Source organism: Artemia sp. Qi Xiang Cuo, chromosome 6, assembly GCF_049724085.1.
Source record: "Artemia sp. Qi Xiang Cuo chromosome 6, ASM4972408v1, whole genome shotgun sequence".
NCBI lineage: Eukaryota > Metazoa > Arthropoda > Branchiopoda > Anostraca > Artemiidae > Artemia > Artemia sp. Qi Xiang Cuo.
Window position 1 is genome coordinate 52847693 of NC_142799.1, and position 16079 is coordinate 52863771.

Genomic DNA, 16079 nt, shown 5'->3' on the forward strand with positions numbered 1-16079 from the left:
TTTTGTGCAAATAAAAGCTACACATTCGCCTCGAGCGTGCACTTGGCCAAAACAACAACAACAAATAAATCGACCTTGGAAAAAGAGGTCATTGACCCCATTAACCACATGTTCTCCCTAGGGACTCTATGCCCATATTTGGTGTGCTGTCAGCATTAAACTAAATTGTAGATGGCAGCAGTGGTGTCGTTTCGCGCCTTCTGACCCCTTTCTACTAGCATTAACCAAACTTGACTTTTTTCGTGAGCACCATATAATGCATACGTAGACCTACCAAAATTTTACATACGAGATTACATTCATATCAAGGCTGTATGCAGGGGGAGGGGATTTGACCCCCCCCCCCTGAAATATTTGTCCAACTCGTAAAAATGTAACAAAAATGAATATAAATAAATTTTTGATGAGTTCTTTAAAGTTTTTTTGTAGCCCCCCCCCCCCCCCCGATAAAATCCTTTTGTTTTCCTCACTCCCCGAAAAAACCTGAATATGACCTTGATTCATATACTTACCTGTAAAAAATGAGATAGGAAGGGGGAGTAGCATCATGAGTGCCGAGAAGAAATTTCTCAGGACGAGCAAATGCAACCAGAATCTTTGCTTTTATTGAAACTTGAATGTCAGAAATTTAAACTTAAATTTCGCTTACTGAAAATTCACATCTTCTTGTTTTTAAACGTTTTTGATTTCCTTTTGTTTTCCTGGGGAAGGGGCTTTGCCCTTTATACCCCCCCCCCTTCTTGTCAGAGTCCATAGGGGATATTACCCAAAAATAATTTCCCGAATAAATCCTTTAGAAAACATGAAACTCATCAATGTTGGTTTTTTAGAACGCTTGAAGACATATCCTTCTTTAAGGATGATTATCATTCTTGAAGCAATGTTACGCGAACATTAAAGTTAAATGTGAAAAGCAGGTACTGAAAGAGGCACTGATGACCTCCCTCATATTTAAAAGAGCTTCGGGTTAAACAGTTTGTAGCAAAAAACTGTAAGTAAAGAGCGACCATTGTCAATGGAAGCAGAACTCTAAAAACATAGTTTTGATTGAAATTGCGATACCAAAATCTATTATTTATTTTTATTTTAAACATGCAACGTTTACTAATTTTGAGGTCGCTCATCAAACTTGATTTTTTATTTAAATTTCTGACCGTTTTTTAAATAATGACCAGGAAATCTGGCCCCTGCTCCTCGGAGAAACCCCCTCCCCACGGAAATATCCTCTAGACAATTCATTCCCGATGAAAATTTACCCCGGACAATTACTCTTAACCACTCCGCGCGTAAAATTGAGACGGAAAAGAGAAAGCAAGACATATAAAAAGAATTTTGTATAGGAATTCTGGCAAATTCCTGCAGTGTGTAATTATCCCTGACAAGTCCACTCCCTGAGAACTTCTCTTCTCATGAAAAGTTCCCCCGTGGAAAAAACCCCAGCAGCAAATCCCCCCCCCCAAAAATGTATGCATACTTCCCAATAACAAATACGATGCGCAAACAATGGGCAGATTTTATAAACTAAAGACCTTTCCCCTGGGGCTGTGGGGGGGGGGTCATGTTGTATCCAATTGCGCATCCTACTGGTATTTCAAATATGACGAACAAAGAGGACGTCCCAAAATTGTAGTGGGGCTATTTTGGGAAAAAGGGGGCGGGTGAAGGGGCCTAGTTGCCCTCCAATTTTTGGGTCACTTAAAGTGACACTAGAACTTTTACTTTCCGTTCGAATGAGCCCTCTCTTGATATTCTAGGACCACTGGGTTGATACGATCACTTCTGGGGAAAAAAAAAACTTAAACAAACGAAAAAAATAAACACGCATGCGTGATCTTTCTTCTGGCAAAAAATACAAAGTTCCACATTTTTGCAGATAGAAGCTTGAAACCTAATTAATAGGGTTCTCGGATACGCATAATCTGATGGTGTGATTTTCATTAAGATCACTTGACTTTTAGGGGGCATTTCCCCCTTTTTTTTCGAAAATCAGGAAAATTTTATCAAGTTCGTAACCTTCGATGGGTAAGACTAAACTTAATGAATTTATTTATTTAAAAATCAGCATAAAAAGGCAATTCTTTTGATATATCTATTGGTATCAAAATTCCGTTTTTAGAGTTTCGGTAACTATTGAGCCGAGTCGCTCCTTACTTACAGTTTGTTACCACGCACTGTTTGAAAAGGGATTTGTTCAAAATGAAAACTTAAAGATATAATGCCCTTTTAAGTAAGAAAGAAGACCTTGTAAAGGAAATTGCCAAGCTATAGTAATTTTACCAGTGAAGCAGGCCTGTGACAGGGCCGAAGTATTTTCGAACAAAAATTCTGAGGACTATTGAAAGCGCTTACAAGCCTGATAAAATTTACTTGATTCTTAAAAAAAGAGCGACCACAAAATAACGAGTTATCTTGATAAAAATCACATCATCAAGTTAAGCATGTCAGAAAACCATGGTCCTGAGGTTTGAAGACGATTCTGCCTGAAAAATACTCCTTAGCATACTTTCATTTGGAAAAAATGACTGGTTTTTTATTTAACTGCTGATCATTCTTCAGATTATGGCAGAATCTCTTCTTGTGAAAAATTTTCCCCAATGCAAAGTTTCTCCTACGGAAAATTTCACTTTGGAGAAATTCTCCTGGTGATAATTCTCCAATGGAGAATTCCTCCCGGGAAAAATCCCTCCACGTAAAAATCCCCCAGAAAATTCCAACTCCGTTGAAAATTTATCCGGACATTTCCTCCAGAGCATCTCCGCATGTAAAATGGAGCCGCCAGCGAGAAAGTAAGAAAAATAGAACAAACTTCATACATGAATTCTGGCAAATTCCCCCCCCCCCTGTGTAAAATTTTTCCTGGAAATTTTGCCGCCGGAATAGAAAATCCATCTCCAGAAAATCCCACCAGAAAAATAACTGTATACTTCCCAATAACAAATACTATATGTAAACAATGAGAAAATGCTATAGCTTGCAGCCCTTCTTTCGGGGTATTAGGGGGTTCATGTCATCCCTAAAGACATAGCTATTCGACCTTTCAACTATGCTGGACAAAATGGCTATCCCAAAATTTTGATTGGACGACTTTGGGGAAAAGTGGCGTGGGAGGCTAGTGGCCCTCAAATTTTTTCCGTAACTTAAAACGGGCACTAGAACTTTTGACTTACGTTCAAATGAGCCCTCTCCTAATCTTCTCGGACCATTGGTTCGATACAATCACCCTTAGGAAGAACACAAAAGAAGAAGAAGTAAAAATAGCCTAAACAGGCATCCGTGATCTTTTTTCTGGAAAAAAAAATACATTCCCCCTATCTCTCTTCAAGTTTCCCTCAACATAAATTGAAAATTTCATCCTAATACCGTCAGCTGTTGCTTAGATATTGTTAACATTCCCTTTTCACAGCCAGCAAGGACGAAGTGTGTTTTGATTGTGTTTATACCCCTCTCAACATTTCCTTAAAGTACCCCAAATCTTTTTGGGAGACCCAGAATCAACCATGTCTTCTTTTCTTAATAAAAAAAACCTTCTACGTTAACAAGGAACAACTTGTATAACTGGGGCTGCGCAAGGGGGGGGTCTCAATCCTGGAAGCATAGTTGTTTAATCTTGCGACTAATTTGAATAAAATGGCTATCTAAAAGTTCCACTCCGTTCACTTTTAAATCTTAAAAATGACACTGGAACTTTCGATTTCCAACTGAATGAGCCCCCTCTAAAGTTTATACGACCACCTTTCCATAAAAACACTATTCCTTAACAATGGGGAACTAGCATAGCTTATAGCCCTTGCCCCGAGGACTGGAAGGGTGGTTGTCAAACCGGGAGGCACGGTTATCTGACGTATTTTTAACAAAATGACTATGTATTAGTATAGTCCTTCTTTTGAATTCTATGGGGCCCCCGTACCAAACAGGTTTTTCTGATAGGTAAAGATTTCTACAGGTCATTACACCTTTCAAAGAGACGGGTTTTCTATTTTGACATCGATTTTTTGGAAGTCAAACTCATGGATACATGTTTATTTTTTTTTTTTTTTTAAACTGGTATTTTTTAAATTAAGTTCATAGCACTTTGCAGAAACCCGTGAATGTAGGACTGAAAGGCCAATTAATAATCAACTTAGTGTGACCGCCATTTTTGATCTGGTTAAGTGGGTATAATCTGGTTTGGTTTGTTATTGCGAGAGGATTACTCAATTTACATCTTAGTGTTAACTGAGCAATGACTAAAGGAACATTCGAAGGTGGAGAAAAAAAGGGGTAATTAGCGATTGGATAATTTTAACAAGAAATGACCGAAAAGTGTTCTGGAGGAGATGGAATGAATGTGTATTGTATAATACACAAGTGATGATTTGCACAGTGTTGTCAATTTTAAATAGTTTAGAAATAAAAAAATTTAACAAGAAATGGCTGAAAAGTGTTTTGAGGGAGTTGAGTTGCACGAGGGTTCAGTTACATGCGGATTCAGTTACACGGGGATTAGTTAATTGGGGTTGAGTAGCACGGCGGTTCAGTTGTACAGGGTTTCGGTTATACAGGGGGTCAGTTACAAGGGGGGGTACCGTTGTACGGGTTTTCGGTTCTACAGGGGTTCAGTTACATGGGGGGTTCAGTTATTTTTTCTGATTTTGTGTGTTTTCACAAGAAAATAACTGGTCTTTTAGCAAACTTAGCCATAGCTACCTGAAACTCTGCATAAATATCTTCATTTTTAATCTAATTGCATAGCTACTAAAGGAACATTGAACATTTTTTCTGATTTTGTGTGACCACCCGGCGTCCCAAAGACTCCTGAGCCTCCATTATAATACTTTTTAAGGCTTTATTATATCTTTTCAGAACAAATTATTATTTTAGGGAATTATTTCGGTGAAACAGTTAGAGACATTTGAACAGTGTTGTGAGGTCCCTTAGCAAAACCCCACAGGGCTCCAATCCCCCCCCCCCCACCCCCCAGGAAGCCCCCGGACAGCAAAGGTTCTCTGGACCCCCAAAGGACCCCCGGCGCCCCGATGCCTCCTGAGTCCCCCATTATAATACTTTTTAAGGCTTTATTATATCTTTTCAGAACATATTATTATTTTTGGCAATTATTTCGGTGAAACAGTTAGAGACATTTTAACAGATGATTTTAGAAAAGGATTTGAGGGTGAAACTCTGTGGTCGCTATAATACACAAGTTCCATTTGAACGGTGTTGTGAGGTCCCTTACCAACCCCAAAGGGCTCCGATCCCCCCACCCTAACCCCGAAGGAAGCCCTCCGGCCCGCAAAGGTTCTCTGGACCCCCCCAAGGACCCCCGGCGCCCCGATGCCTCCTGAGTCCCCCATTATAATACTTTTTAAGGCTTTATTATATCTTTTCAGAACAAATTATTATTTTAGGCAATTATTTCGGTGAACCAGTTAGAGACATTTTAAGAGGGTTGTGAGGTCCCTTACCACAACCCCAAAGGGCTCCGATCCCCCCCCCACCCCCAACCCCGAAGGAAGCCCCCGGACAGCAAAGGTTCTCTGGACTCCCAAAGGACCCCCGGCGCCCCCGATGCCTACTGAGTCCCCCATTATAATACTTTTTAAGGCTTTATTATATCTTTTCAGAACAAATTATTATTTTAGGCAATTATTTCGGTGAAACAGTTAGAGACATTTTAAGAGGGTTGTGAGGTCCCTTACCACAACCCCAAAGGGCTCCGATCCCCCCCCACCCCCAACCCCGAAGGAAGCCCCCGGACAGCAAAGGTTCTCTGGACTCCCAAAGGACCCCCGGCGCCCCCGATGCCTACTGAGTCCCCCATTATAATACTTTTTAAGGCTTTATTATATCTTTTCAGAACAAATTATTATTTTAGGGAATTATTTCGGTGAAACAGTTAGAGACATTTTAAGAGGGTTGTGAGGTCCCTTACCACAACTCCAAAGGGCTCCGATCCCCCCACCCCAACCCCGAAGGAAGCCCCGGACAGCAAAGGTTCTCTGGACCCCCAAAGGACCCCCGGCGCCCCGATGCCTCCTGAGCCCCCCATTATAATACTTTTTAAGGCTTTATTATATCTTTTGAGAACAAATTATTATTTTAGGCAATTATTACGGTAAAACAGTTAGAGACATTTTAAGAGATGATTTTAGAAAAGGACTTGAGGGTGAAACTCTGTGGTCGTTATAATACACAAGTTCCATTTGAACGGTGTTGTGAGGTCCCTTACCAGAACCCCAGCTCTGTTGTTCTAAGCCGTTTGATTTTTTCTTTGCATGGTATTCGTTCAAAAAGCGAGGATTTCTGTTAAATAAATAATTCTTATATTTTTTCCGATCAATTGAAAGCGAGGATTTCTGTTAGATAAATAATTCTTATATTTTTTCCGTTCAATTGAAGGCGAGGATTTCTGTTAAATAAATAATTGTTATACCTTTTAAAATGGCTTTACGGGGTTTGAGGGGCACTGTTGTTTTAAGCCAGTGTGATTTTTTCTTTACATGGTGTTCGTTCAAAAAGCGAGGATTTCTGTTAAATTAAAGGGTTTGAGAGACTCAGTTGCCTAATTCCGTGTGGTTTTTCCTTTACTTGGTGGTCATTAAAAACGAAATTTTTTTTTTAAATCAGTAGTTTTTGTATCTTTTAAAAGAGATTTAAGGGGTTTGAGAGACTCAGGTTCCTGATTAATCGTGGTTTTTCTTTACTTGGTGGTCATTTGTTGTATCTTTTAAAAGAGCTTTACAGAGTTTGAGAGACTCAGTTGCCTAATTCCATGTGGTTTTTCATTACTTGACGGTCATTAAAAAAAAAATTTTTGTGTTAAATAAGTAGTTTTTGTATCTTTTAAAAGAGCTTTAAGGGGTTTGAGAGACTCAGTTGCCTGATTCCGTGTGGTTTTTTCTTTACTTGGTGGTCATTAAAAACGAAATTTGTGTGTTAAATAAGTAGTTTTTGTATCTTTTAAAAGAGCTTTACGGGGATTGAGAGACTCTGTTTTACCTTGTCACAGTTACATTTTCTTGATTTTTCAAAGTTCATTTTGAATTTCTTTCGTTTAAATGCAAGAGTTGGAATATTTCAGTAGTGTTTGGTTGTGGTTTACCTTGTCACAGTTACATTTTCTTGATTTTTCAAAGTTCATTTTGAATTTCTTTCGCTGAAATGCAAGAGTTGGAATATTTCAGTAGTGTTTGGTTGTGGTTTACCTTGTCACAGTTACATTTTCTTGATTTTTCAAAGTTCATTTTGAATTTCTTTCGTTGAAATGCAAGAGTTGGAATATTTCAGTTGTGTTTGGTTGTGGTTTACCTTGTCACAGTTACATTTTCTTGATTTTTCAAAGTTCATTTTGAATTTCTTTCGCTGAAATGCAAGAGCTGGAATATTTCAGTAGTGTGTGGTTGTGGTTTACCTTGTCACAGTTACATTTTCTTGATTTTTCAAAGTTCATTTTGAATTTCTTTCGTTGAAATGCAAGAGTTGGAATATTTCAGTAGTGTTTGGTCGTGGTTTACCTTGTCACAGTTACATTTTCTTGATATTTCAAAGTTCATTTGAATTTCTCTCGATGAAAAGCAAGAGTTTGTCTAATTAATTAGTGAGGGGTCATGGAGGAAATTGTTTAATTTACATGTAATATAATGTAATATTATGTATTTGTATGTATTACATTTGAATGAAATATTTGAAATATTTTAATAGTGTTTTGTAGTGTTTTAACTTATCACAGTTACAGATTCTTGATTTTTCAAAGTTCATTTTGGATTTCTTTCATTGAAATGCAAGAGTTGGAATATTTCAGTAGTGTTTTGTTGCGGTTTACCTAAACACAGTTACATTTTCTTTAATTTTCAAAGTTAATTTTTAATTTCTTTCGATGAAATGAAAGAGTTGGAATATTTCAGTAGTGTTTGGTTGTGTTTAACCTTGTCACAGTTACATTTTCTTGATTTTTCAAAGTTAAATTTGAATTTCTTTCGTTGAAATGCAAGAGTTGGAATATTTCAGTAGTGTTTGGCTGTGGTTTACCTTGTCACAATTACATTTTCTTGATTTTTCAAAGTTCATTTTGAATTTCTTTCGTTGAAATACAAGAGTTGGAATATTTCAGTAGTGTTTGGTTGTGGTTTACCTTGTCACAGTTACATTTTCTTGATTTTTCAAAGTTCATTTTGAATTTCTTTCGTTGAAATGCAAGAGTTGGAATATTTCAGTAGTGTTTGGTTGTGGTTTACCTTGTCACAGTTACATTTTCCTGATTTTTCAAAGTTCATTTTGAATTTCTTTTGTTGAAATTCAAAACTTGGAATATTTCAGTAGTGTTTGGCTGTGGTTTACCTTTTAACAGTTACATTTACTTGATTTTACAAAGTTCATTTGTACATCCGTCGCTGGAATGAAAGAGTTGGAATATTTCAGTAGTTTTTGGTTGTGGTTTACCATTTCACATATACATTTTCTTGATTTTTCGAAGTTAAGTTTGAATTTCATTCATTGAAATTAAAGAGTTGGAATATGTAAATAGTGTTTTGTCGTGTTATACCTTGTCACAATTACATTTTATTGATTTTTCAAAGTTCATTAAGTATTTCTAAAGCCTTAAAAAGTATTATAATGGGGGGCTCAGGAGGCATCGGGGCGCCGGGGGTCCTTTGGGGGTCCAGAGAACCTTTGCTGTCCGGGGGCTTCCTTCGGGGTGGGGGTGGGGGGATCGGAGCCCTTTGGAGTTGTGGTAAGGGACCTCACAACCCTCTTAAAATGTCTCTAACTGTTTCACCGAAATAATTGCCTAAAATAATAATTTGTTCTGAAAAGATATAATAAAGCCTTAAGATAACACTAAGATGTAAATTGAGTAATCCTCTCGCAATAACAAACCAAACCAGATTATACCCACTTAACCAGATCAAAAATGGCGGTCACACTAATTTGATTAGTAATTGGACTTTCAGTCCTACATTCACGGGTTTCTGCAAAGTGCTATGGACTTCATTGAAAAAATACCAGTTTAAAAAAAAAAAAAAAAAACATGTATCCATGAGTTTGACTTCCAAAAAATCGATGTCACAATAGAAAACCCGTCTCTTTGAAAGGTGTAATGACCTGTAGAAATCTTTACCTATCAGAAAAACCTGTTTGGTACGGGGGCCCCATAGAATTCAAAAGAAGGACTATACTTGTATTGATTGCAATTGCAATTTAATAATAATTGTGCCAAGCCTATTAAAATCATGCCCATTCTTCAAGACTAGGATACTCTTGCGTTCCAACTTAATGCCGTATTCTCTCGTAGCTCCTTAGAACAGTTCATATACAGATGGATGAAGCACAACCCTGCTCAATTCCTGATTCTACATCACCACAACTACTAACCCCGCTTCCTATCCTAACCACTGCAATATCACTCTCGTGCATTGCATTGTTACTGATTGTAAGAATTGTACCCCCTCCAATATTTCGTCACTTAAATTTTGATACCAAGAGTGCTTCCGATAAATTTTCTCGGGGTGGGAGGGAGTAATACCACGAGTTTGACTTCTATGAGGATTTGACTGTGAGTACTTTTCATGCTCCTCTTTTGAAACATTTTAAATATCTTATTTTTTCCGAGGAGGGGGATATCACCCTCCAAGACCCCTCCATGGCGGAAGGCCTTTTGTGATGTAATACAGAAAGATTATCTCCGATTGAGCTTGGCAGTTCAAAGTTGCTCCCTGGTTTCTATAATCAGATTCCGAGAGAAAATGTTAGAAACGTTTTTAATCTCTTTTGAAGATATATATTGAAAAAATATTTTATGAAATAAATTGTATGAATGACGTTACTACTTAAAATTGTCATAAAAACTTATTTGACTTGTTTCAGTAATTTAAACAAATATTTTGTTTAAGGAAATGATTTATATAACAATAGTATTTTGTTGATGTCCTGTTCCAATGTTACATTGAATTGAACCCTTGAAGAAATTTTTTGGTCTATTTTCTCTAGCAATTCTTGGAAAGCTGACTTGCTTGATTTCAGGTCTCAGCTATTAGTCAATGCTGCCGAAAGTGGTGCAATAGTACAGTCTTGACAATACGTCTACTGTTGCATTCATGCAAAATTCGGTATGTTTTGTACATTTTTGGACTAATATTAGGCGTGTCGATTCCATAAAAAATACTTGCTCCTAAAGAATCAGTAAGATATATCTAGATTTTTTTTTGTCGTTCCTTCAGATACGTGCAACTCTTTTAATTTTCCTTTGCTCATTAAGAAGTCAATTTTTCTAACCTCATTAAGAGATAAGAGGTTTACATTTCAAAAGTGATAACTGAATGTAAAAAGAAAGAAAATTTGAAGTTGGATCCAAAGAAACTTAGACCTTAATTGAAAGGCATCATAGGATTTTCTTGTGAACACAATGTATATCAAGTAGAATACACCCTGGGTTAGACCCAAAGTCTCATGTCCCTAGATAAGTAATGTAATCTTCTTCGAGTTTACTGTGTTAAATTACTTTAAAATGCCTAAAATACAGTATTAAACATGCTTAAAATTAGGTCCACTGACAAGGCCATATCCAGGAGGCAGGGGTGAATCTACAACATTTTCATGGGGGGGGGGCAAGAGGAGTCTACTTTCGGATATTCAAGGAGCAGGGGCAATATTATAATTTTTTCTCCACATTACTGGACGGGCAACTGCCCCCCCTTTCCCCTTCCAAACGACGCCTCTGCCAGGATGGCCAAGGGTTTGACCCTTGTCCCCACTGTTATTTTTGTCCCATCCCTAAAAACGTAACGAAAACGCATACAGACAAATTTTTGATGCGTTTTTAATTCCCCCCCCCCCCCCAGTCCCCTCTCACGAACAAAAGCCCTGGATACAGCCTTGACCACTGATTTGGTTTACCTGATGTCAAGGCTCTGCCACGAGAGATAGTTGTATTTGAATAGAGTGTTTGATGACTGGTTAACCTTGTTTTCCTCTATCACTAAAATACAAGTTTCTTCTCAACTCTTAAACGTAAAATAAAACAAAATAATTAAATAAAACAAAAAATTAAGGTAAGCTAAAAGTCTTCACCAATATCAGTTAAGAGGAGTATGTAACCTCTTTTGCGCATGACTTTTGACAATAACAACCCAATCTCTTGAAGAAGAGGCTGAAAATGAGGGGAAAACATGTGACAATAAAAGTATTTTCTTGATTTTTAAGTTTGATCAGATACGTCTGGGGAAAAACAGTGTAGGTGGTGGCTTGTTGCCCTTCAATGACTTTTGACTCTTTACGCTAAAGTTTTTTATTACTTTAAAAAGTAGAGTTGTGACAAAGAGGCAAACCTTAGCGTGAGGAGCCGGGTATTGAGAATGGGACAGCCCCTTTCATATACGATATAATTTTATTTCGTTTCAAGTTTTAATGTCGCTTCTTACTTTCAGTTAAAAAAAACTTGTTTTTTTATTTAATACCATACAAGGATTAGACCTTTGCTAAAGCTGCTCTATCAACTAAATCGAACGCTTCCTTATACCCAATAAAACTGAGGACTAAAGGTACTTGATGACTCAGGCACTTCTCAATTATAAGCCTGAGTGAAAATTTCTTCGACACACCATCTACCCTTCCTAAAACCGCATATCTCTAAGTATAAAAAGTATCATTATACTAATTAATTTTCTACCTACAGAGACCAGGCTAATGCCTCTATAATTACCATATTCATTTTTATCACCGCTCTTATACAGGGGTTTAATTAGGGTTTTCCTAAAATCGCAATGTACTTCCTCCCATTTTTCGAAAATCACATTAATAATTCCGTAAACTTATTTCTAACCTCAACCGCCACCACATTTAAGATACTCATTTACCACACTATCAGCACCTGGGGTCTTATAATTTTTTAATTCTTTTAGTGCTGTCACTAATTCTCCGTCACAAAATAAATCTTCCTTCACATCCAAGGTGTCAAAAACTTTTTCATTTTTCTCTATATCTTCTCCTGTTCTCCCCATGTTCTCCCCATCTCTCTTTATCTCTTTCCTTATAACTAATTGTGGCCTTGTTCCTATCTTTAACTGGGAAAATTCCAGATTGACTACTTTCTCTCAATTTATTAATATTCCAGTACACTATTTTACTATTATGCCGTCTAGATTTATCTTCCAGATCCTCGGTAATTGTATCCATGGTCTCAACTTTACTCCTCCTTAGTTCATATTTTGATACTTTCTCCAATTTCTTTACACTCCTCTTAATTTCTTATGATCTATCCCTCAAATAATTCTTGTGCAAGTAACTTCTCGTCTCTATTAAACAAAAAGTATTTACGCTAATATTTGTAGCTGCGTTTCTAACTTTCTTTCCTAAGACACTATCAGCAATTTCACTAATTATTTTCCTAAAATTGTTACATCCATCTTGTACATTGTCAAATTTTAAACTCTTCAGTTCCGTATTCAACTGTTCCTGGAAACTTTCTCTCAAATTCTCAGCCTGGAGTCTACCAACGTCATAGATTCCCGAGAAGTAGTTACCCTTTCAAAATTTCTGCTTTAAATTATCCCTCGACATAGGGGGAAATTGGGGGGAATTATCCGTGATGGGAAATTTTCCGCGAGGTAATTTTCTGAGGGGACACTCCTCGGCTCGATTTTGCAAGCTCCGAAACTGTTGCAAAAGATTTCAAGACTGATAGTGAGTCGCATCACGGTTAGCCTATTTCGCAAGCATTGATTAGGGCAGGGATAATATCAGGTATTGGTTGCGAATAAGAGCACGTAATTAATTAGGAATTCAATAGAATCTGACAGCAATTTTGAAGCTGAAGAGCTAAAAGAAGAAGGAGAAAAAAAAGAAGAGAAACATCAATAATAGGGATATCCCAAAAATGACAAAATCTGAACCTGAAGTAAATACGAAGGCCGTGGGGTAAGAAAATAACCTTAAAAAACAAGATAAGAAATAAATATGAATAAAACGAGATAAGATAGTATTTACTTCAAGAGTCTATCACAAGCTCTAATAGAACGAAATTCGCTTCTTATGTCAAGTAGTATTTTTTTTAGAGTCTCGTTACACTCATATTTCAATGCGCATTGTTTTTTCTAGAATGAATAAAACTGGTATTGTTTACCACGAAGACATGATGAAACACGAATGCAAATGGGATACTACACACCCAGAGCGTCCAGGAAGGTTCAAGTCCTGCCTAGATTTATTGGAAGAATGTAACACTCTGAAAAAATGCCATGTTTTACCATCTCGAGAAGCTACTAACGAAGAAATCCTAAAAGTACATTCGCCAAGTCATTTGCAACTACTAGAAAATACACAGGATGGAGTAGACAACTTAGAAGAATTTTCTTCTCATTATGATTCGGTGTATTTTAATGCTCATACTTCCCGAGCAGCAAAGCTGGCTGCTGGCTGTTCAGTCACATTGGTCAAGGCAATAATCCAAGAAGAAATAAAAAATGGAATTGCATTGGTACGACCACCGGGTCACCACGCTACTCACAGCGCATTCTGTGGCTACAGCTTTTTGAACAATGCAGCAATAGCAGCAAAAGTCGCTTTAGACAATTACGGACTTACTCGCATATTAATTGTAGACTGGGATATACACCACGGACAAGGAACACAAAGAGCATTTTATGAAGACCCAAGGGTTCTATATTTTTCAATTCACAGATACGAAAATGCAAAATTTTGGCCACATCTGAGAGAGTCTAATTACGACTATATTGGTAAGGGAGAAGGTACTGGATTTAACATCAATATTCCATTAAACAGTGTAGGCTGTGGAGATCTTGACTATATTCATATATTTGAAGAAATACTCGAGCCAATAGCAAAGCAGTACAAACCCGAGCTCGTTATAGTATCAGCTGGTTTTGACTCTGCATTAGGTGATCCCAAAGGACAGATGCAGGTTACACCTCAATGTTTTGCGTTCTTATGCCAAAAATTAATGAAAATGAGTGACAATAAAGTAGCTTTGATTCTGGAAGGTGGATACTGTCTCAAAGCTCTTAGTCACTGTGTATTAGCTTCAATTAATACCCTGTTGAATTTCCCGCTTCCACCGTTACCAGATCAAAAACAAAATGTTTTGCAAACATTAAAGGATGTTTTAAAGAGGATAAAGATGTTGCTCAAAGATAATTGGAAGTTCGACGTGTCTCCATTAAAGTGTCTGACAGAAATTAAAGAAATTGAGTTAAATGTTGCCAAGTACTCTCAAGATGGACCTCCGTTTTCAACTAGAGATGATTATTGGCCACCAGTAAGTGAAACAACTATTAAGTTGCTGGAAGAAGTCACAGAAGAACTCAGACTATATTATAAATTATGCTATAGCTATACATACGAATGAGTCTGCAGACTAACAAAACTAACAGAGGTAAATGCTACATTGGGAAATAAAATATCATTTTTTGAATAAAACTCATTTAGAGAATCTTTCCATTTATCATTAAATATGTATTTTGAGTCATCAAAAGCATACCAATCTTAAACAAAATAGATATTAATCATAATACAAAACTGAATTCGGTATTCTGAAACTTTTATTTTATTTTTAAAAATAGTCATAGCATCATCAACAACAAGTACATTCCATTAATCTTGGGAACAAAAATTTTCAATATGAAGGAAATATTGGAGGATTTTAGGAGTGGCCTTCTTGAGGTTATTTCCACTCGAAGCTTATTTTCAAGTGTCAACCGATCACGGGCCAAAGCTTTTGGTAAATATTCTTGGCCTAAGATCTTCTGGATAAGCATGTCAAAACAAAGTTTATGATGAATTACTTATAAAAATACTTACAACCGGTTGCACATGCACAATTACTATATCAAAATATTTTTGAAGCGACTCAGTGTTTTGCAGGCAAACCATCAAAACCTGATATGGAAACGATTTTAACAGTTAGCCATTAATCTACCCATCAATCTTCATCTTAGTAGCCAGTTTCCACGTTCTCCATAGATTATTAGAACGACTTTTTAGAATAATATGTTCCCACATAAGGAAGTAAATCCTCGCTAGCGTTCATTTTGAGCAGACCAGTATCGTTACTTAAGGGGAATAAAACACGATGTTTCGACCTGAAAAGACCTTATAAAATGAGCATTACGCACGTGAATTTTCTCTTTTCACAAAAAAAGAGCAACAAAAAACAAAACCCTGCACTAAATTACTTCACATGGTGCAATCGCTCCTGCAAACCAAGTGCTTGAGAATTCCAATTTAAATAATTTTCAGCTATTTTACCTGACCCCTTTTGACAAAGTTACGTTTCAATAAACAGAAACACAATTTTTTTTTGTCCTTAAACAACAAATAAAGATTAAAAAAAAACTACACAATAGAATTCAATGGAATCATAGTATACTTAAAAATGGGAGAATAACAGCGTAAGAGATTGGCTTCGAGATATCTTAATAGATTTTTCAGATTGAAATCAACATAATATCAACAACTTATCAATGAGCTGATCGGATATTAACAAATTTTCTATAAATTCAAATCTCTTTTTTTAAGAAAATAGCTCTTTGATTGCTTCTTCTCGATACTAAAAAGAGGTTAGAGAGGTTAAACAATTCCTACTGTATTCTAGAATTGACATTGTTTCCAAGCAACAACCTAGGCACTGCTACTAAAGTTAGAGGTATGTGTTTGAAATTGGTCTCTTTCATCATTTGCATCTATTTTTTTTTATTTGATGATGACAGTGCAGAATTTGATACACTGAAGATGCTAGTTACCCAAATTCACTCTCACCTGGGACGAAAGACTTAATTCTTATTAAATGTTACTAACTTTTGGTCGCACTGGGAACGTACTCGAAGAGAGTAATCAGTTATTATGGAATTTTTTTTTCTTCTTCTGGATGCTAAAGACTTACTGCCAAGTTTCAAAGGAGCACAAGAAGGGCCAATCAGCAAGAGTTTTTCTCCGTTAATTCTCCGCAACAAATTAGTTATCAATATTAAATAAGTGCTACGGAATTCCAGAATTGACATCGTTCATAAGTACTGAAATAAGCCAGGCAGCGCTACTAAATAAGTTAGTATTGAAAAAGAAGAAGATTGGTTCCAGGAAATAGAGGCATG

General features: G+C 36.7%; 1 protein-coding gene across 1 annotated transcript; it reads left to right on the plus strand.

Moving 5' to 3' along the window:
* Positions 1-13072: 13072 nt before the first annotated feature.
* On the plus strand, positions 13073-14413 carry LOC148951369 (polyamine deacetylase HDAC10-like). The gene has a single exon (XM_089090267.1). It carries the CDS (start codon positions 13073-13075, stop codon positions 14336-14338), a length of 1266 nt encoding a protein of 421 aa, XP_088946393.1. The 3' UTR covers positions 14339-14413.
* Positions 14414-16079: the final 1666 nt, after the last annotated feature.

Excerpts from the sequence above, each read along its gene's own strand:
- LOC148951369 (XM_089090267.1), top strand. The coding sequence starts at position 13,073 with ATGAATAAAACTGGTATTGTTTACCACGAAGACATGATGAAACACGAA.